General features: G+C 36.8%; 1 protein-coding gene across 2 annotated transcripts in view; it reads left to right on the forward strand.

The window, feature by feature from the left end:
• EFNA5 (ephrin A5) overlaps positions 1–24,700 on the forward strand; it is a 206,921-nt gene that overhangs the window by 177,123 nt on the left and 5,098 nt on the right. For both annotated transcript variants that reach the window (XM_071448565.1, XM_071448566.1), the window contains exons 4-5: positions 19,958–20,023; positions 20,419–20,499. In XM_071448565.1, the coding sequence (XP_071304666.1) occupies positions 19,958–20,023; positions 20,419–20,499 (147 nt within the window). The remainder of the gene's footprint in view (positions 1–19,957; positions 20,024–20,418; positions 20,500–24,700) is intronic.

The following is a 24,700-nucleotide window of genomic DNA, read 5'->3' on the forward strand; positions in this document are numbered from 1 at the left end:
GTATCAGGAGGTATATCCAGCTAGATACAGCACTACTTTAGGGAATTAAGAATGGCTTGAAGGTGTATCAAAATCTCACTTGTATCATACCTCTATGCACAAATGAACCAAGCTCCATTTTATAGTTATGGGGAATAAAATGGCTGTTGCTGATCTTCTGGGGGTGAAATGATCTTAATTATTTGAAAGATAATCAGAATGGAGATATATTAATCAATTTGAAGAGCCCTGACAATTCAGTCATAGTGGTGTTCAAAATGCATTCAGGCAAAAATAAACCAGAACAGCTCAACTCACATACATTATGTCTTAAGAGCTGTAGGTGAGGATATTGTGAAGATATGATGTTGGATTTGTTTTTAAGTATTTTTTTTTTTTTTTGCACATCTGCTTTTGGTAATACTGGGTCATCTTCCTTTATCTCAATACCTGTAGTTGCATCTGGACTACTTCTAATATTTTGAGATTTTGCATAAGATGTTCAGGTGTGAGGCACTGAAGACTACACTGTTCTCCTACAGCACAGAGCTCTGTGTTGGGACTGAAGACAGGATTAGTAACAGCAGCTGCATCAGGACTTGCTGTCTGCCTTAAATGTAGTGCCTTTCTTGAGGATCTTCAGGACTGTGAAGGAATGCAGCCTGTCCTCTTGAAGAGTGCTTAATAACAACACCTCTTTGCTTCTGGCTAGTGATGCACAGATAAGTCAAGAATTTTTTATTGCCACATTGGCATGAAGTTATTCATGCAGTTCCTGTTAATAATTAATAAAATAATTATTTTATTAGCAGTTCAATATAAGTAGGTAAATGATAATGCTACCAGAGTTTGAAATTAATGACTGTGTAAGAATACATTTTAAACACATTTATTACCAGACAAAGATAGTTATTTTTGAACCAGTTGTCTGAAGCCTTAAAATATGGATATTATTTCTTTTTCATGAGTGGCAGTGTGAAACCTCTCTTACACGGTTCTCACTTGAACAATGTTAGCAAGGCTGCCTCTGAGGAAAGGAAGCATCTCCTTGGCAACTGTTTGAAGGTGTTCTGCTAAGTACCCACATTCCAGCTCACATGCTTTGTTGCAGTGATGAGTTTCAAAATTAAATTAGGAGGAGCCTAGTAGTCTCTCATTGTGCCACTGAAAAGTGGTGCCAACTAGGTAGCAAAACCAACAGCTCCCTTGCAGTTTGTTTTAACAGACTTTCATGCCCATACGAAATGTGCCACTTCCAGCTTATAGTGTTGGGTAGGTTTCATTGCTGGCTCTTTCCCCCAGGCCCAAGCAGAACAGTCAACCAGTATGTTTTGAAGTTATTGCCAGAGATAGGATTCCTCCTCTGTAGAGCTTGCACCTGTGGTAGCTTTGCTTAGAAACATGAAACATACACCAGTGCAACAGCTTTTTTTTTTTTTTTTTTGTTCACAGTCCCACTTGAAATACTCACTGGCAGCTTAAGCAAAACTGTGTAAATTAGTCACTGTCAAATTTAGGCATTAAAAGAGGAATTATTAACTTATATTAATCACAAATGTTTCTCCAGGTTTTATTAACAAGCAGCTTGGCTGCCAGAATGATTTTTGGAAGACATTTTTTTTTCTCTCACCTGTCACAGGGAACAAAACAGTTATTATGGGCATTTAGATAAAGATTAACGGTTTTGGCAATTTGTTTGAAGAAAATTGTATTTTACTATGCATTCTACTTCAATGAGGACTATCACTGCCACTATGATTTGTCACCTTCTTGATAAAATTATACAGTGGAGACACAAGATGGTGTAATTCATTTTAAGAACAGAAACAGGTTAGTCAACAAAGCAGAATGAGGTTAAAAAAAAAACCAGGCCCACATTTCTTAAATGATTGGCAAGTCCAGATTCCAATAAGAGAAGTGAGAAGTCTGTCTACCTGTGGTTTTAGCAGATTTTTGTTCATGCTTTCTTTGTTCTTTGAGTTTTTTCCTTAAGATAGCTTTACAAGTCCTATATGGATCTCCAAGAAAAAGTAGTACTGGTGACCCCTTCATATTCTGCAGGTAGTTCTCTGGAACACTGTAGGAGCAGCCCATGAACCTGGCACAGGATACGAAGAAATTACTAGAATGATAAGAAAGAGGACAAAATTATTATTGTAGGATTTAACAGCAATGCAGGACAAACCACCAACATGACCTGCAGACTTTCATGTGTTTCAGACAGACAAAATCAATTTCCTAGCATACTACTTTTTGACGTTATCATTTTCCAAGGTATTAAAAAAGAGACGTATTATATTTTATTCTGTCATGGTATCTCCATTTTTGCTTCCACTTTCGCATTTAAGCATTGTGTAAAATTGAGGAAATCAAAACATAAGTGAAAAATCTTTTGTTTGCCACAAAGGAGACAAACAAGGGTTGAAGGAGAAAAAACTTAATACAAGAGATTAGAAAATTAATTGGTTGGTAGTTCTGACAGTTCCCATTGGATGTCTAGGGATCTGGTGAAAAAAATGAAGTCTCAAACAGAACATTTCTTCCTATTATTTCTTTCTTTTATGTAGAGACTCCTCTGAAGCATCATTAGGTTCCAATTATTTTCAGTGAAATATTTCACGAGAAAAGGGTATGATAAAATTGGTAGAGGTAGTGTTATTCCCCTGAGAAACTTCCTGTGGCTAATAGTCAAATGTAATAGGGAATGCTTCTGTTCAACCTCAAACATAAAGAGATTTCTGCAGGGACAATTCTGATTTGTGGAGGTTTTTGAAATCTTGTGTCATGACATTAATGCACCCTCTCTTTCCCCAAAATCAGTATGGGGCAGCTGATGAATACCGTATGTCTGAACACTTGATTATTTTCCTGGCTTAATATAAGCATAAAACCTATTACTAGATATTTTTCGTAAGGATGAGTGTTGTCTTAGGGATACTGTTCTTCTAAAAAGATGAAATATTTGGAACAATGTTTTCTTCTCAACTGACTAACATTTTTTCCTATATTTACCATGAATTCAGCATGTATATGTATGTGTGTATGGATATACATACATGTATGTATATATACCTTGTATATTTATAAAATAATAATATGAAATATGAAATAATATGAAAGAGTCTCATATTATAGAACCACAGAATCACAGAAAGGATAAGGTTGGAAGGGACCACACTGATTCATCTGGTCTGACTTCTCTCTTCTACAGGGTAATCTCAGAGCACAGGGTGGAATCCAGTTGGTTCTTCAATACCTCTGGCGAAGGAGACTCCACAATTTCTCTGGGAGATATTGGTTAGATCTCTAAAAAAAAAAAAAAAAAAGAAAGTGGTAAAGTTTTAGCTGTTGTGATTATCAAAATGGTAATTTTCACAAACTAAGATGTTCTAATAAGGGCAAGATATTTGTAATTTTACGTGCCAGTAAAGATTATTATATATTATTGTTCTCCTCTATGGGCTGATCTGGCCAGCTATTGTTTCTTGTCTTCTGGCATAATCATAATCACTACACATTTTCACAAAATGAAAATGAGATTAAAGATAAATTTAGCTCTAGTGGTAGAGCTGTGTCTGTCTTTAACTTTACTTCCTCTATGTGCTTAATTCCCTTTCCCTTCTTGGTAACAAATGTGGTAACCAATGTGCCTTAGAGAGAGACATTCCTGCTGAAATCTATCCTGTTGAAGATAATAGCAGAAGGAGTCATTCTCTGAAAAACGTGATCAGCTTCCTTAAGGAAATATGTAAACTTCTAGAAAAGCTTGCAACCCAGATCTTTGGGATGCAAAATATAAAATGTTCATTTTCCCTGGAGTTTTCCCAACTACCTGTCATGCCATACTATGTCTGCCTTCTTAATTGAAGGACAAAGTGAATTCACCAGTGGCTTTGCAGTTACCTGGTGTGGTCAGTGCCTGTGGTGATTTGAGAGTCCCAGACCTGTGAGCCAGTCCCTGCTTGGAAATCCCAGCTGCTTGTTCTTATCAAAGGTAATAGCATTGCTTCTAACCAAATTATGGATTAATTTCAAAAGATGTAAGTTAAGAGTTAGCTTGGAGAAAACCGTTGTAAAGGGCTGCCTAGGGAAAATATTTCTTATTATGTTAATCTAGCTGAGAAGAGATATTTCTGCCTAGGACCTTTCCATTTTATACTATAGAATATTTTGAGTGAAATATAATCTTAATCCAAAATTAATCTTTTGGTAAACCTCTGCTGCCTCATTAAAGTTGTGGGAAGAAAAGGAAGGGAAAATTTTGGAACTGTATTGACTAGGAGAATGAGAAACATTATGCTTTAGAAATGTAAATTGTAGTTAATACCCTTAGTATTTGTGTGAATACAGCTGGATTTTGACAAAGTTGTATTCCATTCCTCAGAGTGCTTGTGAACAGCATATATATATATATCTGTAAAATAAAACAACAAAAGAAAGTCCCCAGGAATTGCTTTAGCTCTTAATCAAATGTATGTTAGGCCAAAAAAAGCAGACTCTGAAATTATAACTTTCTGTAAGGGAAGGAGTTACAAAAGATTAAAAAGTGAGGTTTTTGTTTTGTTTTTGTTTTTGTTTTTTTTCTAGGTAGCTTTTTTTTTTTCTAGGTAGCTTTTTTTTTCAAAAAGCTATTCTAGCTTTTTGAATTTCTAGGCATAAATTCTTATTCATAGGTTTACATCAGATTGGAAAAGAAAATACATGCATGCAAACAAAAATTTATTCACTTTAACTGGACTTCTGAAAAAAAAGTTCTGACAACTGTGTATATAGATATTTTGATATTCATGGTCTATTTTGACTTGAGCCGCAGAAAATGACATTGGTTTCGGTGCATCTATATTTAAGTGGACTCTGTCTAAGCTTTAGGACACTGATCTGAAATATACCTGAACACACAATGAAAAGGAAACAACAACAAAATAAACCAAGGCAAAACAAACAAATAAAAAGCCCAACCCAACAAAACCACCACCTAAACCCAGGGTAAATGCAGTTTCTGTGTCCTCTACTCTACTCTTTCTTGATCTCAGTCCAAAATAGGTAAAATAAATAGTGTTCATTACAGGCCATATGTCCGAAGTGTTTAGCATTGCCAATTTGAGTCATAATTTTAGAAGTACTTAGCTGTCACTTAGGTATCTAAATAGTTGGCCTGATTTCTAAAATGCTTTGCACATGAAGCATAGAGTTGTTCTGAAAATGTGATGTCTGTTGTGGATAGTAAACATCCTGAAAGCTTTTCAGTAGGTTGATTTGAATTGTATGTTTGTATTTTTACCAGTTTTTTGTGTTGTGTGTTTTAAGTGCAAATACAAATATTATCATCAACTTGAGCCCCATTTCTGATCTGCCATAATCAAGGACTAAGATTGTCGTGTATTGTTAGCTGTTCCTTCATTTCAACACAAAATGCTTCTCTTACCTTAGAAAAACAAGAAAGAGTCATTGTAGTTTTGATGTGGATAGAAACTGAGTTGAAAGCACAAGGTTTCTTTTAAGAAGAAAAAAGTCTTAAAACTGGGGTTTACATATCAGTCTTTCAATAGTAAGGGTCTCTAGATAGGTAATACCTTAATTAGATGGAAATATTTAGAAGGAGGAATCAGTAATAGAGTGAGCTGAAGTACTGCCCTGCTCTCGGTCTTTTGCTCAAGAGGTGCAAAACCTCCACAGAGGTGGTGGTAGCATGGCTTGTACCCTCTCCTGCTGCGGAGGTACCCCACTTCTTTAACAACAAGATTTTCTCTAGGTCTTCTGTTGTGAATTGTTCAGCAGAACCCTGAATTGACAGCAAGCTAATGGGATTTTTTTTGTGAGGTTGAAGATGGATACTTCGTCATATTTCTTAGGTGCAAAAATTTTTAAGTAATTAAAAAACCCCACATTTTTTGTGAGCCACTAATGACCATGAACTGTGGCACAGCCATATGAAACTCCTTCTCCCCCAAGCAAGTGCACACAATTTCTATAATTAGACCTGACTGAAACTTGGTTCTTTACAAGAACCTTTCTTTGAATGGCCCACGTGTCACTGTTCACACTTGGGCTGAAAAGCAGAGCTAATGAAGGAGTTTTCCAGCCCTTGGTGCATCTGTGGCACTTGCTTTCCCTGCTGTGCTGTGTAGTGCACTGGCCGCTTGTTGGCAACTTCATATTTCACGCTGCAGGGAATTGAAATGACTGAACAGACAGGAGAAGAGTTTTATTTGCAGTAGCCTGTGTATCCCTAGACTCTGATTTGGCATAAAACATCTGCTTCATGATCTGTTTCAAGGCAAGTTCCCTCCTGCCCACGAAGGTTATGACTTCAGGCAAGCTGTGCCTTTGCTGGTGGAGGGGAGATTTGCCTGAAGATTTGATTTAGTCAGAATCAAAGCATTCTGCAACAGAAATCTTTATTTCAATTATTCTGAAAAAGCAGCCAAATGGTAAAAGCATTAACATATTAACCTGTGAGTAAAGGAGGCCTCCAACTTTTGTTGTATGGGATTTTATGAGAATGTAAACATGTTGCATGTGTGGCTAGCTTTTGTAATTGTTCTGATGGAAAGAGAAGTGTCAGATTCTCTACATGTACTTGCTTATTGAGCAGAGTCAGTAAGTAAATCTGTGCATAATAGTGCATATTTTCAGTCTGCAAAGTTAATTGTAATATTGATACAGTTTCTGTTAAAGCCTTAGGAAATAGGTCCTACACTATGCAATATTTAGAGATAAGTTGATGTATTAAATCTTTTCTTGTATTCATGGGGAATTTCAGAAGGTTTTGTCTCCTGCCAAAAATGGTCAATTTTTCGAAGAATGATACTCATTTATTTGGGGAATTGTCATCTTGATCCACAGTTACATATCTACAAAAAGAACCCATGTTATTTCTTGCAATAACATAGATAGATTCAACCTTTATTAGAGTAAGTAGTCTGTTGCTGTCTATGTACTTCACTGTCATTGATGCACAATCTCTGCAACATATGGCTGGCTTTCCTCCTCAGAAAAAATCCTTTTCATAGCTTTAAAAAAATAGTAATTGAATATTTGCATATCTCCAAGGAGCCATGCGGGTTAAACACAGCATTCGTCTTCTACTGTTCTTAGGCTGCTTTTGGTTTCGAACTAAGAACTATTGCTTTTATGAAGCGCCTTTTTCTATAAAGTCAAAACCTCACAGCAGTGCACAGAAAGCCAGTGCTATAAAGGAGCTAAGTAGAGTCTTTAATAGAGAGAGCTAGGTTGTAAGTGTTTTTGTTCCTATGGAGCAGATAGATTTGGTTCCATCTGTTCCATATTCATAACAAAGGAGCTTACTGGCAGGAGGACTGACTTCCTGGGACTAGCATGGTAATGATCTTTTCACCACATATTGAAAGGATTTGAAAATGGTCACTTCAGCTCAGCAGAAAGCAGCTAGCACTGGTAGCACTTCAGACCTGCTATTTTTCTTTAGCTCAGTTTCAAGAGCTCTGATGACCAGGTGGAGACCAGGGCCAAGCAGCATTCCTTGGGGCTCAGTGTTGAAACTGGGGCTGTTTAACATCTTTGTCAGTGACACAGAGAGTGGGATCAGAGCCCCCTCAGCAAGTTTGCAGGCAACACCTGCAGTTGATGGTCTTGAGGGAAAGGGTGCCATCCAGAGGGACTTCAACATGCCTAAAGTGGGCTTGTGCTAACTTCATGGGTTTCAGCAAGGCCAAGTGCAGGGTCCTTCATCTGTGTCAGAAAAATTCCAAGCACAAATACAGGCAAGGATTTGAAAGCATCCCTGAATAGAAGGGCTTGGTTGTGCTGGTTAATGAGAAGTTCAACACGTCCCAGCAATGTATGCTTGCAGCCCAAAAAGCCAATTGCTTCCTGAGTTCAGCACAAGAAGTAGGGCCTGCAGGTTTAGGAAAGTGATTCTCCTCTTTTCCATGCTGGTAAGATCCCATGTGGAGTACCCGATCCAGCTCTGGGATCTGCAGCATGAGAAGGATGTGTTGGAGTAATTCCAGAGGAGGCCACAAAAACGATTGAGGAGGCTGGAGCACCTCACCTTGAGAGAGAGCTCAGCCTGGAGAAGGGTCAAGGGAGCCTTTACAGCAGCTTTCCAGTACCTAGTGAGGGCCTGTAGCAAAGGTGAAAGGGACTTTTTATGAGTGTATATAGTGCTAGCACAAGAGGAAACTGTTTTAAATTAAAGAGAGTAAGTTTAGATTAGATGTTAGGAGAAAACTATTTACTCAGAGAGATTTTACTGGAGAAAGAAGTAGTGGATGTTCTATTGCTGGAGGTTGGATGGGGTTTTGAGCAGCCTGGTCTAGTTAGAGATATCCCTGCCCATGGAGGGGTGGTGCTGAGAGAGGAGCCAGATTATCTTTAAAGGGCCTTTCCAACCTAAAGCATTCTATGATTTTATGAAGATGCATGTTTTTTCTGAATAAAACAAATATGAGCTCTCCTCCTTTTGACATTCATTGTCCCCCACCCCATCAGTCAGTTCTACACCTGAAGAATTGAGGATGTTTTGTCAAAAAAAAGGCATTACAAATACAGGATTAGTTTTTCTTAATTTGACCATAGTATTAAAGGCAGAAGTGAAAAATTATTTACTGACAGTCTGGGTTCTGTTTACTGAATTGTTTTCATGGCCTCTTCTTTCTTAGCAGGAATATTCTGTGAACAAGAAATATGAAGTCCACAAAATGTGTGTGAAAGTGCCTTGCTGGGTTTCATAATTAGGATGCTCCAGTGCCAGCTTTGATTACACACCTCATGGGCTTTCAGGAAAAAAAAATTCCATTTTGATCCAAGAAAAAAATATTCTTGTCTCTGCAGGATATTTCACAAGGGCAGAAGAGAAAAATACAGGAGCATACACAAGCACTTTTACTTGGCTAAAGAACAAGTTATTCAGTGACCCCTAAGAGGTGAACTGGAAGTTTATAGAGATCTTAAAAATTAACTAGGAACACAGAACAAGAACAGTCCTTCTCTGTCATTGTTTCTGGGTGTGCAGTCTCTGGAAGAAGCCTTGAGCCACCCAGGTTTATGATTGTCCTGGCTGGATTTTGTGCTGGGGTGTGCTGGACTCCACGCCTCTCTGTGATCCAGGACGCCTGGTGCCTGAGGCAGCTGTCAGAGTGGGATGGGCAAGCAGCAGGCATGCCTGGCCTGCCTTAGCTGGTACTGCAGCATCTGTGTAGGCATACTCAGGGGTGTGTTTGGCCTTCAAGCCAACAATACCATATTGTATAATTCATAGATATGTATGAAAGCATCTGCTACCCTTGCTGCTGAAGACTCCAGATCAGATGGTACACACGTATTTGCAGCTATGATGCTTCCCCACACCCCAAAGTGAGAGATGTGATCTCAAATGTGGATTTTTTTGTTTGGTTGGTTGTCAGTTTTTGAATTCTGAAAGTTTTGCTGCAGCAACTCAGGGAGAAAGTCCATTAATTTCAGTGACTCTTTTCCTAACTAAGGTAAATGAAGTGTATCCAGATTTCTTTGAAGAAACTCAAAGCATGGAACTCTCTTTTAAACATGAGAGCAAAGAAGCACCTCATGCACACTGTCATGAAACTCTTCCAAGCTACCAGAACTATATCCAGTGCAAATGTTTGTTGTTGTAGATTAGCCTGGAGCTGAGACAAAAATTAAAGGGGATATTCATGATTGCAGAAAGTGGGATGTGGGCTGGCAGGGCTACTCTAGTAACATGAGTCTTGAGTTCTCTGCACCCTGAGAAGTGGAGACACCGCATGCAGAAGATTAGAGACACTTAAATTGGACAATGATGAACACTTGTGTGGTTGAGAGAATTCTGCAGAATTTTTTGTCCATCTCTTTTGAAGTTAGTAAGTGTCAGCAAGTTTTTCCAGTAAGTTATTTTGTGTTGTCCTCTATTGTTTTCCATATGTATATTCTTACATTGAAAAACACCATTAGAAACTGCTCACAGCATAGGTATACTGATTCTTTAATTCTTTAACATGCAAAGAGTAGAGAAATAAATTTTCTGTGCAGTGGTGTTTGCTTGGATCAGGAAGTAGCAGATAGAAAATAGAGATAAGAATTTCCCAATCTGCTTAGTCAGGTTGTTAGTGTGAAACAGGGCTTTTTCTAGTAGCGAGGTAGAGTTCTCTCTTCACTTCTGAGAACAATTAGAGCATTCAGGTGGAGAAAAGCTCAAGACGTACCCATGTGTTTCAAGTCTGATGCAGTATTCATTGCTTTAAAAATAATTTCCAAACCACCAGGGCTTTTAAGTCCCAGTTATGGAAAAGTGTACACATATATGTCTAATTTTGAGTTCATCTGGGAATGATCCCTGGGAATAGGGATAAACATCCTGTGGTATACATTATTCTTAAAAAATAAAAAGAAGACTCAGAAGGAAATAATTTGTGGCGGAAGATAATGAAAGGTTAGCTCTCCCATGGGTGTCTTAGACTTTCCCACAGTCGCAGTTACAACAAACTATAGTCCTTTTCTGGCATAGATGGGACATGTCAAATTCCTGACAAGTTCTCCTTGATAAGCCTATGGTTAGTCTCACATAGGTTGGCTTTTTAAAATATGAATTTCAAAACATGAGTAAGTCCTGTGGCATTGAACAAAGGCAAGATAAGTGAAAGAAAATAGAAGTTTAAATAAAAGTGCTATTACCTCATACACTGGACAAATTTTGACTAAGGAGAAAACTTGAGCCTAATGTGTTCCTGAATTTTTCATAGTAGAGGTCACAAATTGAAGGGTTATATCTGTTCTAAGGACTGGGTATAAATTTCTGGCTTGTATGATGGAATGATTCAGTATGCCTTCTGCAGGACCTGAACAAACTGGGAATTCACATGATAAAGGTGTACTGTTATTACTACAGTGCTGGCATATGTTGTGTCTGTACTCAGTTGTGGCCTAGGACTGTACTAGCTGTAAGGAAGTAAAAGGTCTCTGCCCAGAGAATCCTGTCCTGTCATAATAAGAGCTTCAATTACAATGGACTATGATGTGTTTTCCAAACTTTAGCTTTCCCAATACATACCTGGTTTCCATCCTGCAAAATTCTGGGTTTATCTGTGCATGGGCTGTGCCAAGGTGCTATTAGAACTTTTCCAAGAGATAAACCTTCTGAAATCTTTTGAGCAAAGTTACTATCTGTGAGCAGTGTGTTTGCAAACTCTTGTACCTGCATGTGCATTCAAACATTCAAAATTGCATTATTCTCACCTTTTTTGAACCCCCTAAAATTCCTATTTTGTGTTTTTTTCCCTAAATTTCTCCTGAAACTTCTTGAAGACTTTTTTGTATCTTTACATCTTCTCCCTCCTCCCCAGGACATAAATGTACTTAGTTGCCTTGCATAGGTGAATAGCAAAACTAACATTTCATGTCTATGTACGTTTTCACAACCCTAAAAAAATGCATGTAGAATTACTTATTTGTTTTTGTAAACAGACAGAATTTACAAGTATAGCATGGAAAGATAGAACTTTTTCTAAATATTTTGAAGATAATGGCAAACCCATAAAGATGGACTAGAATAGAATCCTTCCCTCTTCTTTAATTATAGTGTCAGCCATGGCAAAGCTAGTAATGGATAATATGAAGTGCAATAAAGTATATGAGTTTAGTAACATGATACAATACCCACAAATTCCATGTGGGTGAATATGTTGCTTTAAAGATCACAAAAATCTTTACTTTACTAACAAGACTGTAATGTCTCTTCAAAGGATTTACTTATGTCTGGTTCTTAGAGATGGAAATTAGCAAACTGGATAGCCTGCTTGAAGAAAACCATTTTATTTCTAGTGATACCAAGGGAAAATCAAAGTACAAAAGAGCTTATGGAAAGTAGGAGGATATATTTTTCTCTAAGTGCTTTATTTGATAGTATTAACTTGTTTTATTAGCAATTTTCTCTAATACAGTCTTAATGTAGTACAATAACTGTGTTTGGTTTTGTTAATGCCACTGAAATCAGTAATGAGATCTGAGGGTTTTATTTCATTCTAGTTAATAAATGTTGGTCTGTTGCAATAGAAAATATGACATCAGTCATTTATATTGGGCTAATGCAGAAATGTTAGCACTTATTTTAAGGTATGCAATACAGTTTGAATTTGTGAAAGAGGAACCTTGTATGTGAGAAATGCCTGCAAATATTTCATGTGGAAGTAATTATATGGTCCATTTTTCATTCCTACATCGTTATATTTCACAGGAACTTACATAGAACTAAAAGTCTGTTCAAAGTAAGATATGCTTTTGTTTTATTTCCAGCAGAGCTTTCTTTGTTTTTTAATGAGAAGAAGCACCACAGTAGCAAACTGATTGTCTGAGAAGCTCAAGTTAGTTGCAGTTACTTGACAGCTTCACTCTAAACATAAATGTTCTTGCTTTTATAAAAAAAACAAAAGTCTTTGCCAAGAACTTTGAGCTTTGTTTTCTTACTGGTTCAAGGCTCAGATGAGAGGAACTGTGCAGGCACAGTTGGATCTTCCAGCATCTGTAATATCTGTTTTGCCAGACTCTTTGAGGTGTAAAGGGTACAGGCTGCCCTGTGCTGAAGCGTTGCTGAACTCAACTGGACTCAGTGACTTGGAAGCACAGATGATAAAAGTATGACTGCAAAAAGCTTCTGGACTGGATTCAGAGTGTTGCCTCACATGAGCCCTCCACTGCTGTTCACCTCTGGTGGTGTCCAGCACTGAAGAACTTTGGGTTGCTTTGATGTTCTGCACTAAAAAAGTGCAGACTCCAGTACACCAGCCGGACCAGCAACAGACAAAGCTTGTCATTAAATTCCCCCTTAGAGGAGAAACAGGACCTTCCTGAGAGAGACACAGGGCTAGACCATGCTAAGAGGAAATACTAAACAAATGGCTTAATAAAATTGGAATTCCGTGGTTTACATCTCCTAACACACATGGCTGGATTTTTTTGTATGACTTTGATGCAAAACATATTTTCAGTCTCTACAGTCTTCAACCAGATATATAAGCTGCAATGGAATAGAAATGCAAGAAAAATTATATTCTTCCTGGCGAAGCAGTTGCAATGGGACAATTAATTCAGCATTAATTGTGCAGAAACAGTAACTCTGTATTGCTTTCTTCCAAGAACTCTTGCTAAAATAGCATTTGTCTGGCAACTCATTTCCATTTACTAGGTTATTTTTAGTAGGTCCAAGAAATATAGTCACTTATGAGATAGGCCATAATAATGCAGTGTGTTACACAGTGCAATGCCAGTCCAAATTATGTATAAGACATTAGGAAATAAAGGTAGGGTTTCCCAATCTGTTGTCGTGGACATGCCTTTTAAAAAATCTTTTTCTCCATGCTGTGCACTTTGTCATTTATATTTTGAATGAAATGCAGTGTATAAGTCTGTGTTTGTGTGTAGGCATGTACCTATATACACACAGACATCAGTGCAAAAATTAAATACAGATGTAGCTGAGCATGCAAGAGTAGTGCAAAATATGCACTCGTATTAGGTGTCCAATTAATAGTGTGGAGTTTAAAATATGCAATTGGGCATGCTAGTATCCACACTGCTTTTGCTTGTATTAAGCCATGAACAGTATTAGCTGTCACCTTTCATGTTTGTTTGTTCACATATTTATTTATTTTGTTTCCATTTCTAGTAATTTTTTTTCTTTAGAAGTTGATGAGTCTTGTTAGCAGCCCTGGGTCAAGTGGGTTTTCAGTTTAGATTGTCTCTCTGCTGGCTTGAGATTTCTGAATCTTTAAGTTGCTCAGTAATTTTTTTGTGTTCTAATCTTGGTTATTACTAAATACAGAGATGATAGAATTGGCTAGAACAAAACTACCAGAAAGTTTAGTCATGATTTATTGAGGAATTGTGCTTAATTATTAGGTGTGAAGAATGACTTAGTCATAATCATTCAATATTTTAATTTTCTCAGAATGGAGTCATGCGTGTGCTACCAGAACAAATCTTTTGCTGATGGGTTGGAATGGAAGAGCAGGCATGCAAAGACTTCTAATTTAAATTCAAGTATTGGTGAAAGAAGTGGTTTCTGTAGGACCAGTATTTATCTATTTTAAATTCTTTTTGTTTTGATATGTACAAGAGAAAATTATCTATAAATCTTTTCAAGTAACTTATTTTTTGATAAATAGTTTTGAAAAATCCTGCATTGTTCTTAGATATGGGTCTTCATGTATGCACACGGAGGAGTGCTTTATTGGTTGATTTAATTCTAGCTGACTTTTTCTGTTGTACCATTTATGCAAATTTGTAACTTTTTTTCAATCTAAACTGTGACAAGAATATTAATAACTAATTCTGCATTTACCTGGCTAATTTGCATACATTTATGTTGTATGGTAAATCACATGAAAACCTACAGGGGAAAGGCTGAGCTCTTCTAACAACTAATAGGCTATTTTTTTTCTTCTGACTTGCACAAATTGAGAAATATTGCCTGTGGCAAACATAATGGAAAACTGCATTTTTAATGCTCTCATTTCTGTACAAAGAAAAAAGCAGTTGACTCTTAAAACTTTCTAAAGCTCTGTAGCTGACCAAGGATATTGGGTGTTAGAGTACCTCAGGTTGGTGAAGTTATAATTTGCAGGTTATATAAGGTTACCGGGGTATTGGATTTGACTAATGGGAGTTCTACTGTGCCTGAAAGGGCTAGAGCCAAATCACAGCTATAAGTATTTTCTCCTGAAGAGATTGTCTGTAAATTACAGATATAAGAGAGTGCAAGGACTGCCTAAACATAGGTTTCTGATCTCCAACATCCAGCATGCTGTGTATTAGGTTGCTGCAGGTTCTCTCCTTGGTGTATTTCTCCAGGTGCTTATAGAATTTATATATACAACCCTTTTTGTCTGGGCAGTAAGTGCTAAATATTTACTCAAGCTGTATACACGTGGCATCTCGATTTATTGTGTTGAAAAGTTCAGAATTGATGCTCTATTGACTTCTGATACAATACTTGGCAGTCTGAAACAGTACTTCTGTTCAGTGGTTGTTGTTGGGAAGCACTTATCAGAGACAGAATTTGTGTAACAGAGGGTGCTAGTAGTAGTACATCTGCAATGAACTGAGGTGAGATTTCTCAGGCATAATTTCTCAGTTCTTGCCTACAAGGAGACACTGTTTGCTGCATTTCCTAGCATACAGAAGAAAACATAGATCACATTTTTCAAAAATGCAATGAGAACATTGCCTTGTCTCCTGTGTTTCACAAACAGTGCTTTATAATCCCTTCAGAGAATACTCCAAGTAAACTCGTGATAGAAATTGAAATACAAAATAGTAAGAGAATTGCCATCTGCAGAGTATCTGCAGAGGCATGGTGAGGGTGTTGTGTTTCTGCATAGGGAAAGGATGTTCTTTACCAGTGTCCCCATGTTCTAAACAAAGATGCTGTTGGAGTGCCTCAGATAAATGGAGTGCTGTTTCCAACTGAACCAGCTTCGCTTTCTAATAAGGCCCACAGTGGCTTGTGCCATGAATGTTAAATGTCTTTGTAGTGCTAAAGGATTTGAACTGCATTTGTGATCCCTTTTTTTTCTCTGTATCTGGACTTGCCTTTTAGGGAAAAGTGCAATCCTGTAATTAGAAAGTCAAGAATGAGTGAGGAGGCAAGCAGAGGTAGTGACTGATTAAATGAGAATATCAATAAATAGGATGGTTGAGTGGTTGAGACACTTTAAATGGGACATCCTGATAACTTGATTTTAGGTTAGAAACTTAGCCTCAGGTATTTGCCAGTGAAACAGTTGCCTCTCAGGAAAGGAAATAATTGCTGCTTTTGTCACATCAATAGCAGGTCCTGATAACTACGTTACTTTTGAAATTTTAATTTATTTATTTTTTGCATTTACTTTTTAATTGGCTTATTTTGTAGGCTGATTTGTTCATATCTTGATGACTCCTTTAATGAGTTTTGGGGATTTATCATAGTAATTGAACTGCATAACTGTTTTCTATATATGCTACTTTTTTGTTCTCTACCTGCAGCTTTCTAGAGTAATTTAATAACTCTGCTAATTGTTACCAGGCTGAGGAAGGACCTAACCTGTTATTTATGTCTAATATATTTCTAATGCACCATGTGTTTTCTAGCCGAGAACTACTTAGGAGGGAGATGAGGGAGTTGTATATATTTTTTTTTTTTTTAATTTAAATATAGCTAGTGAATACGGAAATATTTATGGCTTGGCTGTAGATGAGGAGAGAATAATTTTTATCACTCTCTTTCCTTTCCTTACAGGGTATAAAAATGGTAACCAGAAGCAGTTCAGAGACAAGAAGTTTTCCCATCTAATTTGTCATTATAGGCTGTTTTCAGATCCAGCTTGGACCTAGTCCTGTGTGCAGTTGTGCTTTTTTTTTTCCTAGTTCAACCAATACAGATGGAATTCTCATCTGAAGAATAGAGAACTCATGATTTAAATTTCTTCTCAATTGTGGAATTTTCCTATTTTAAAAAAATAATGAAGATATCAAACCAGTTATTTTTATAATCTTTGAGATGTTTTAATGTATCTTGTGATTTCAGAGGGATTTTAGTGTTCACTTTCTTCTCACCCAAGTCTTTGTGTAATCATGAGTTCTAAAACATCTTTTAAGAGTGGGACCCAGGAGATTTTCATGAAGTTGCTGGCAAAGGTGAGGTAGGGCAGGGGAAGTGGGAAGTATCATAGAAATTGTAATAACATGTAGGAAATAACATTTCAGAACTCCTCCTCTGTTTTCAATTGTGATTCTTCCTGACACAAACTAAAGCAGTCAGATCTTTTCTAGTCTAATATCATTAATGAAAAAATAAGTGGATATAATGTATTTTGCTCCTTATAGGGGAGTTTTTCAAAGGTTTCTTTTTTGTTTTGCAGCAAGGAATCAATTGCCTTTTTTTTCTGTGGGAATTCTGGCTTTTGAAATGGAAAGTGTTACTTCAGACAGGTTCCATTAGCATCAGAGGCTTCTTGCTCTCAGAACTAGCCTGTATTTTATAGCTAATATCACCTTTAAAATGGGCAAATAGAAAAGTCTTGTAGCAAAGCCTTAGGGTCCAACCTGATTTCATTCAGGAAGGAGAAAGAAATTTCTCATTGTACCACCTAGAAAGGACAACTTTTCTTATACTGTAGCTAATTTCAGTGGAATGTAGCAACTGCAGCAACCTGAGAAGAAGCTTTAATAGATCCCAGCTGACAAGGAGCAGTTCTCTTTCTCCTTCCCTGATGCTTTCCAATGGGTGATACATCTGGTCTAAAATCAAAAACTTAAAACATTGGTGTATTCTTTTTTCCTTTAAGATGCAAGGGAAAAAGGAAGAGGAGGGAGGGTGGAAGTAAAAGAAAGGAAGAAAAAAAATTGATTGCAGTCATGCATCTTGGCAAACAGCATTTAATTTCTCCAGAAGGCCAAAGAAGTTGCAATGTATCCCTTCATCACCTTGGTCTTGGTTGTTAAGGAAGATGGAAGTGCTGAAAAATGATACTTGATTTTTTTTGGTAGACATTATTATTCCTTCTGAAGGTGTTAAACACTGATTAAAGAGGAATCTTTCTGAGTTTACAGCAAACATTGAAAATACATAATTTCTTTGGAAAGAAGAAAAGCACTATTTCAAATTTCTTGTTAAGACTGAGCCAGTTTCTGGAATGATGATTTAAGTGCAACTGTTATGGTTGCAATAGGACAGTTCTTCATGATTTACTCTACAGTTGCAAGAGAGTGTAAAGACTGGTGGAAAATATTTCAACAGTGAATGGATTTTAATATTTTTCTTCCCAAGAATATGGCAAATCATTAGCTGTTATTTGCTCCTATGTGGGTGTAAATATTATGTGAACATATGAGCTTCAGTGTACTAAGCATTAATTTTTTTGTTTTCCCAGAAAGAATAGATTTTATTTCCAGGTGGGATATTATTAGCTTCTAGCTCTCCTAGCTAGTCAGGTATTCTAGTTAGTCACTGGCTAACAGAGTAGTCTAATAAACAGCAGCTTAAATAAGTGAAACGTGCTTATTTTATGGACATAAGCAAGAGCATGTAAGCATCAAAGCAAAAACTTGCCTTCAAATAAATGTGTGCCAAAATGCACCTCTGAAATAATTTCTGGGTATAAAAAAATCTGTCAGTGATAAATTTACTGTAGGCATTCAGTTTTGTCTCATATTGGAAATGTGATTTTCACCTCTATCCTAGTAATTTGGTAATGATTATAGGATTCTTATCTTTTGAGAAATCTACAATTGCCTGTTTAGTCTTAATAAAGTAATTAGCCAGTTGCTTATATTCAATGAGGGCCACTGAAATGACGTAATTTCCTGAAGATAGCCACAGAGTGCAATACTGTGCCCCAAGTAACACACCAGTTACTGCAAACTCAAGAGAGGGAATTTTTCTGACTTGATAAGATGCTATAGTCAAAGGCAGTTGTTAACTCTTAACTGCTTGGCATTGTGGTAGGAGACCATCATTTCTGCATGATTTTTCTTTCGCTAAAAGAGGGGAGCAACTTTCTAGATGCAGAATCACAACATGAACTGCATTAGATTCTTTACTTTGCTCTTTTTTTGTGTTTGTACTGAATTTACTAGTTCTTGGTAAGTTCTAGGCAAAATCGGATGCCTGTCCTGCAAGCACATCATCAAAGACTTAGGGAATTTATTTCAAATTAGTTGAGGAGCCATTCTGTTGTAAGCTTAACATGAAGACAAAGAGTTCATATGTCTATGTATAAATTGTTTTAGTTGTTTGTCACACACAAGGACATGAATGAAATAAGGGTAAACAGAGGAAACTAACATCTTGTCAGGCCAATCGTCTTTCCCAGTAGTGACCATTTAATGCAAAATGCAATTCATTCTGCCCTAATACATAGATTTTGAATGCACTGAAAGGTCCTCTGCAGTGCTTTGGGTAATATTTTTAGCAATAGTTCTAGAGATGTTTTCAAGAAAAAAAAGTGAAGAGTCTTTCACAAGTGAAGATCTTCTTGCCCAAGTCAAGTTACTTGGTTGCGTATGTTGAATTGTGGGCCAATATACAATATCAGAATTGCAGATATTGAAGAAATTTACTGGTGTGTAAATATTGGCAGACAGTGCCCTGGTGGTGAGAGGCAGGCATATTTCCCTGTTATGTTGTATTTTGGGGCAAGAATGGTTATAGAAAGGAAGTTATCACAATAGCACTTTTTTCTGTGAAATAAACAGGTGCTGCCACTAAATCTTTGTGGGTGACCTTTTGCATTAGGGCTACACATGTTTCCATCTATTTTTTTTTCTTCTAATACAGTAAATATTCTTAAAAATAAATACTTTGTATGGGAAATTATGAGGAAGAGCAGAAAGTAGGAATAAACTGATTTTGTTTTGTTAGCTGTATAGCATGAGGGATCATGTTTTGACTGAAGTGAGATGAGTATTTTCTCAATAAAGACCGATGCATATGGAGACCAAGTTTGCTGTAAAATTTAATGGTGTGTATTTCTACTTTGCTGGAAGTACATAGATAGTTCCATTTTTACCACTGTCATCTTTGGTGTAATTTTGTTTTTTCATCCCTTTTTGGGTCGTTGAAGTCTATGGCCTAAAATTTCAAGGTTAGCTTTTCTCTGAGTATTCTGTATTCTGAAGTATTTTTTCAGTGTGGACACATGCATTATTAGCAAAAACCATATTACACAAGTGTTCAAGAAGAATGTGTGGACAGGTGAAAGGAGGTAATGTAACATTGAAAGTAGCATGTGCTTCACTTCTTCCATGTAAAATAATAAAGAAATTAATTTGAATACAATCTTCAGTTATTATATCCTTTTTGATAATCAAGCTACTTTGTGCACTTGAAGTCCTTATGTTCAGGGATTGAAGTGTGGCCAGTCCTTCAGATGAAGGAAAGAGAAAGAATATTTTATTTCAGCACAAAAGATATTTTGGATTTTCAGTCTCTTGCTCTTCCACTTATTTTTCCTTTTTCTTCATTTTACAGCTTCTGCGATCCCAGATAATGGAAGGAGATCCTGCCTAAAGCTTAAGGTGTTTGTGCGACCAGCAAGTAAGTTCTTCAGATTAAGATTTTGAGGGTGGCTTTCTAGCACCTGCTTTACTGTGTGGTCTAGTAAACAATAATTTTATTTTTTTTACGGTTAAATTTTGTATCTTTTCTCTACATGCAGAAATGTTTGCATTATGATTTTCATTGTATTTTCTTATCTTTTTTCATAAAGCCTTGTTTGAATTACTTGGCAGTTGCTAACTTGTTGTTTCTTGAACTTTGTACAAATGGAAGACTTATACTGGCATTTGGACAAGTGCCACAGACTTTAAAATATGAATAAGCCTAATTATGTACAGTAAATAGAGAGAAAAAAAAGAGAGGAAAAAAGGAAAGTGGGAAATGTAAGGGTGTTTGACTAACATATTTGGCTGTTATCTCTATTTTTGTTATAGACAGCTGTATGAAAACTATAGGTGTTCATGATCGTGTTTTCGATGTTAACGACAAAGTAGAAAATTCATTAGAACCAGCAGGTTAGTATGCTTAGAGAATCTCTTTTAACAAATGCGTGTATCCCTCTGGTGCTTCAGTACTTTGTTTCCTCTTCTCTTTGCATGCTTTGCATGGTACAGCTACCCCGCTTTTGCACATTTCTAGCAGTGCTAATACAGCTTGTGGTATACTTCCTGTATCCTTGTTTAATTCAGGGAAGTAAAAATGTTGCTTTATTTGGTTTTTTTGGAGTGACATGATTTAGTGAAATTTGGTGTGTGCCAGTGTAAAATTTCTGCCGGTATCCTGGAGCCACTGGCCCATCTAAGCCAAACACTCAGCATATTGGCAACACACTCTATTTACTAATTGGAACCAAAGTTTTAGAAATAAAGTCAATGGGCACACTTCATTTGTTAGGTGGTTTCAAAAGACCTTCAGAAAAACAGGACCACTTCTTGTTGAATGCCAGTGCATGACAAAGGTATGCAACTAACTGAGTTTTTGTTTTAAAAGAAACTAGTCCTTTAAATTTATATATAGTTTTATATGTACTTTGTTAGGCAAAGTATCATTTTACATATGTGCATGTACACACACTCACACACACACCAATATTTAGGTAAATATATAAATACAAATTTCTCTCCTGCTTTTATTGAAGCCAACTGAAGTTTTGGGGGCTTTTCTTGCAAAATACTGCCTTAGGAATAAGGATTTTCTTCATCTGCCCAGGACAAAGTTACATTAAGCTCTACATCAATCAAGCTACTGTGTCTCCATATGGGAAGTGCATAAGTGTTGTTTGTGTGGCTGAAGCTTGTGACAGATAGAAGTGTATATAATTCTAGGGGTATGAACAACCCAGACGACTTAAAAGGAGTTAAAATTAGGTAGGTATGTAGGAAAAGTATTTGCAGTAGTGGTAGACATGTTCATATTATGTGCACCTACACCATACTTACATGTTGTATTAAAATTTCAAAATAAACAGTCAAATACACAAATCATATCAGAAAATATTACCTATGTATAATCTATTACATACCCTAAAGAACAGATTACTGAGAATTCTTTCTCTTATGTTATTTGAATCTGAAGCAACATTCTCTTTGCGTATAAGGCAACATATTTTTTCTCTTCTTTATATGCAAATCCTTTAATTAAAATTCATTTGTTATACATAAGTATAATAAGGCTTTTACAATTTAGCTGATTTAAATGATTTACCTATAGATATAGATAGCAATAGAATTTATTATTTTTCTTTTAAATATTTTTCAGATATTTCCTAAAAATTTGGAGTTTGCGAATCAAAGATGTTCTCTAAGAAAATTTAAATGCATGCATAGTGCATTTGCATTGGCTATATTTATACATTTATTAGCAGCATTCTTCTACAGAAGAGACTAGGATGTTCTCTCACTGTTTCTACCTATGAATTGGAAATTCACTGCACTTTTTTACACTTTGTGATTTGGTGAACATGGTCTAATTAATATGCCTGATACTGCTTGCAAAAGAGATCATCTGAGTAATACATGCCTGATTTTGGTAAACTTGATAAATTTTTGTTTCAGCAGTGTTTCTCACTTCCTACTGATTGGCTATAACTAGCTAACATCATCACAAAGTCATTAGAAAGCAGCAGGAAAACCAGGAAAGCAAAATCAAACAAAGAGCATCCTGCAGTCTAAGATGAAATACTGTTTGTGTTACCAGGGGGAAATAATAGCTTTAATGAGAAGGTTTGGTACCACAAAATTCCCACTCCTGCTATCAACACATATTTGTATTATTAATTGGGCCAGTCACCATTAAATAATCAGTCACTCTGAGATGTGCCAACTGCTGTCGCATTTCTCTGTTGTTGGCCTGTTAGGGTTGCTACTGCCTTGGTGGATCTTGTTGCATGTGTTCTGTGTCGTGTACTAATTTACATGTCTCTGACGAGCATCTTCTGCTTCTGTGCTCTCCCCTAGCCTGCCACAGTCTTCTTCCACAGTAGACACAAGAAATGGAAGGCAGATAACTGTCATGTTCAGCAGATTACTCACTGTCATCTTTCTTTTAAAAATCACCATTTGTGTGATTTTTGAACCCTTGTAATTTCACTGGTTTTGTTCAGAAATTTGTAGGAATCTACAGTGATTGCATTTTCACAAGTGGTGGAAGTAATTGTCTCTATTCCTATTCTTTCCTTTCTCTTTCTCATTAATAATAAAAATGTCCTTAAACAAAAATTGCAGCTCTGCATATCTGAAAGTTACACCTGCAGCATGCGACATAAGGCTGTGTGATCTGAAAAATTCATGGCTGTCAAAATATTTTTTTCTGTATTGATGGTATTCCCAGTGTTTAGTAGTGACCTTCTGGATTTTGCTCAGTAATCTTTTTCTCTTCATCAATTGTCTTCAATGTTTCAAATGAAGCAAACCCTTTTCCCCAAGCCTTAAAGACTGTGCAGTTATGACTCTGCACCTCCAAGGAAAATCATATTTGTAAAGTGATTTTCATGACTCCAGATGAATTGTGTTCTAATATATGAGTGCAGAAGCCTTGCAACAGCATTGAGAGAAAGTCAGATGATTTCTCAAAAGGAATCCCTTAATGTTACATGGAAATTAATTCTTCTGTGAAGAAGGGCTTTATAAAAATGGCATCATAGAATGTCTCCATATTTTTCATTTAAGAGAAGTAATCTTTTTAGCTTAGTGTTTTTCATTGAGTTTTTCAGCAGTAGTCAGTGTTCCAGTTGTGGCAGTATCTGATAGTCAGTCAGTGAATGAGGATTTATTACTGCTATATACTAGTTCTGCCCGATTGTGTTTTAGTGCTGACTCACTGATGTAATTAGGCCAAAATTGTTGACATTCAGTGTTGAAAATTCAAACTTATTTGCAATCCTAGAGGTAGAAAGTAGTACACATCATTCTTCTCTGTAGTTTTAGTTCATCAGCAGTGAGTAAATGTTTCTAAATTGGGAAGAGCTAACTTTAAATTCATGAAAGGAGGTAGAACTGGCAATGCAGGAGTATTTTTTCCCTGTAACTTCTTAAATATGTTTAGCTGAGAAGCAAGCTTTTGTGAAGTACTCTATTGTCATTGCAGTGTCACCATAGCACAAGGCTGTAACTCAGAAGTGAAATGTGAAACAGCTTTTCGTGTTGATGATTACTGAAAGTAGCATTTCCAGAAGCCAGCATTCAGTGATATTTTTAGATTCCTTTGGAATAATTCTGGAGGAAAAGACTAGGGCCTCATTTGGGCCCAATATGCCTGGGAGGGTCTCCTTTCCGTACATGGTGTGGAGCTTCAACTAAGGCCATTCTAGCCAGACTTTCCCACTGTTGCCACAGAATCACAGAATGGGTGAGGTTGGAAGGAGCCACTGGAGGTCATCTAATCTAACCTCTGTACACAAGCAGGTCCCCTAGAGCACGGTACTAAGGGTTATATCCAGATGGCTTTTGACTATCTCCACTGAGGAAGACCCCACACCCTCTTTAGACACACTGTTCAATGCATAGTCACCCACACAGTGAAGTTCCTCCTCTTCAGGTGTAATTTTCCATGTATCAGTTTCTGCCCTTTGCCTCTTATGCTATTGTTTGGCACCACCAAGAAGAGATGTCTCTTTCATGAACATATTTACAGCTAATCAGTGTTTGCTTTTCATACTTTTGCCTTGAGCAGCACTGAAACCTGTTGATAAGCCTTATGTGATTATAGCATCAATTAATGCTGGAGAAAGTACATGTGATAAATTGCTAATTCGGTTTACTGTGCTCCTTGCTGTGTAACTGAGCTGGGTCTGAAGAGCCTATTAACCTAAATTATGCTAAGTGCTCTCCTGATTTTGTGCTAGGTGTCAAGGATATGTAAGGGAGGGAGTTTGCCTGTGGCTAAAACCAAGTAACATGAAAGGCTCCATGACAAAGCAGCACGGTGATCCCAGAGTCCTGACTCTTGCTTCCCTTAGTTGCCTCTAGCTGGAACTGCTCAGGTCTCACCCAGTGTGATCCTGGCAGTGCAATTTTTTGAGATGAGAGCTGAGAAGGAACATCATAGACATATTGACATCTCTTATAAAATAGGGAGCTCATTTCATTAGTAGATGAGATACTATGCTGGAAACTTTGGTGTTCTAAAATAAACTTACAGATACATTTTGAGGCCACTTCACACTTCCTAAAAAGGTTTGGCTTTTTCTTTTCATTTAGTAATGAAAAACAAGACCTT

This window comes from Agelaius tricolor, unplaced genomic scaffold (genome assembly GCF_023055355.1).
Source record: "Agelaius tricolor isolate 1412-34295 unplaced genomic scaffold, bAgeTri1.0.p SCAF_27, whole genome shotgun sequence".
In the NCBI taxonomy this organism is placed as follows: Eukaryota; Metazoa; Chordata; class Aves; order Passeriformes; family Icteridae; genus Agelaius; species Agelaius tricolor.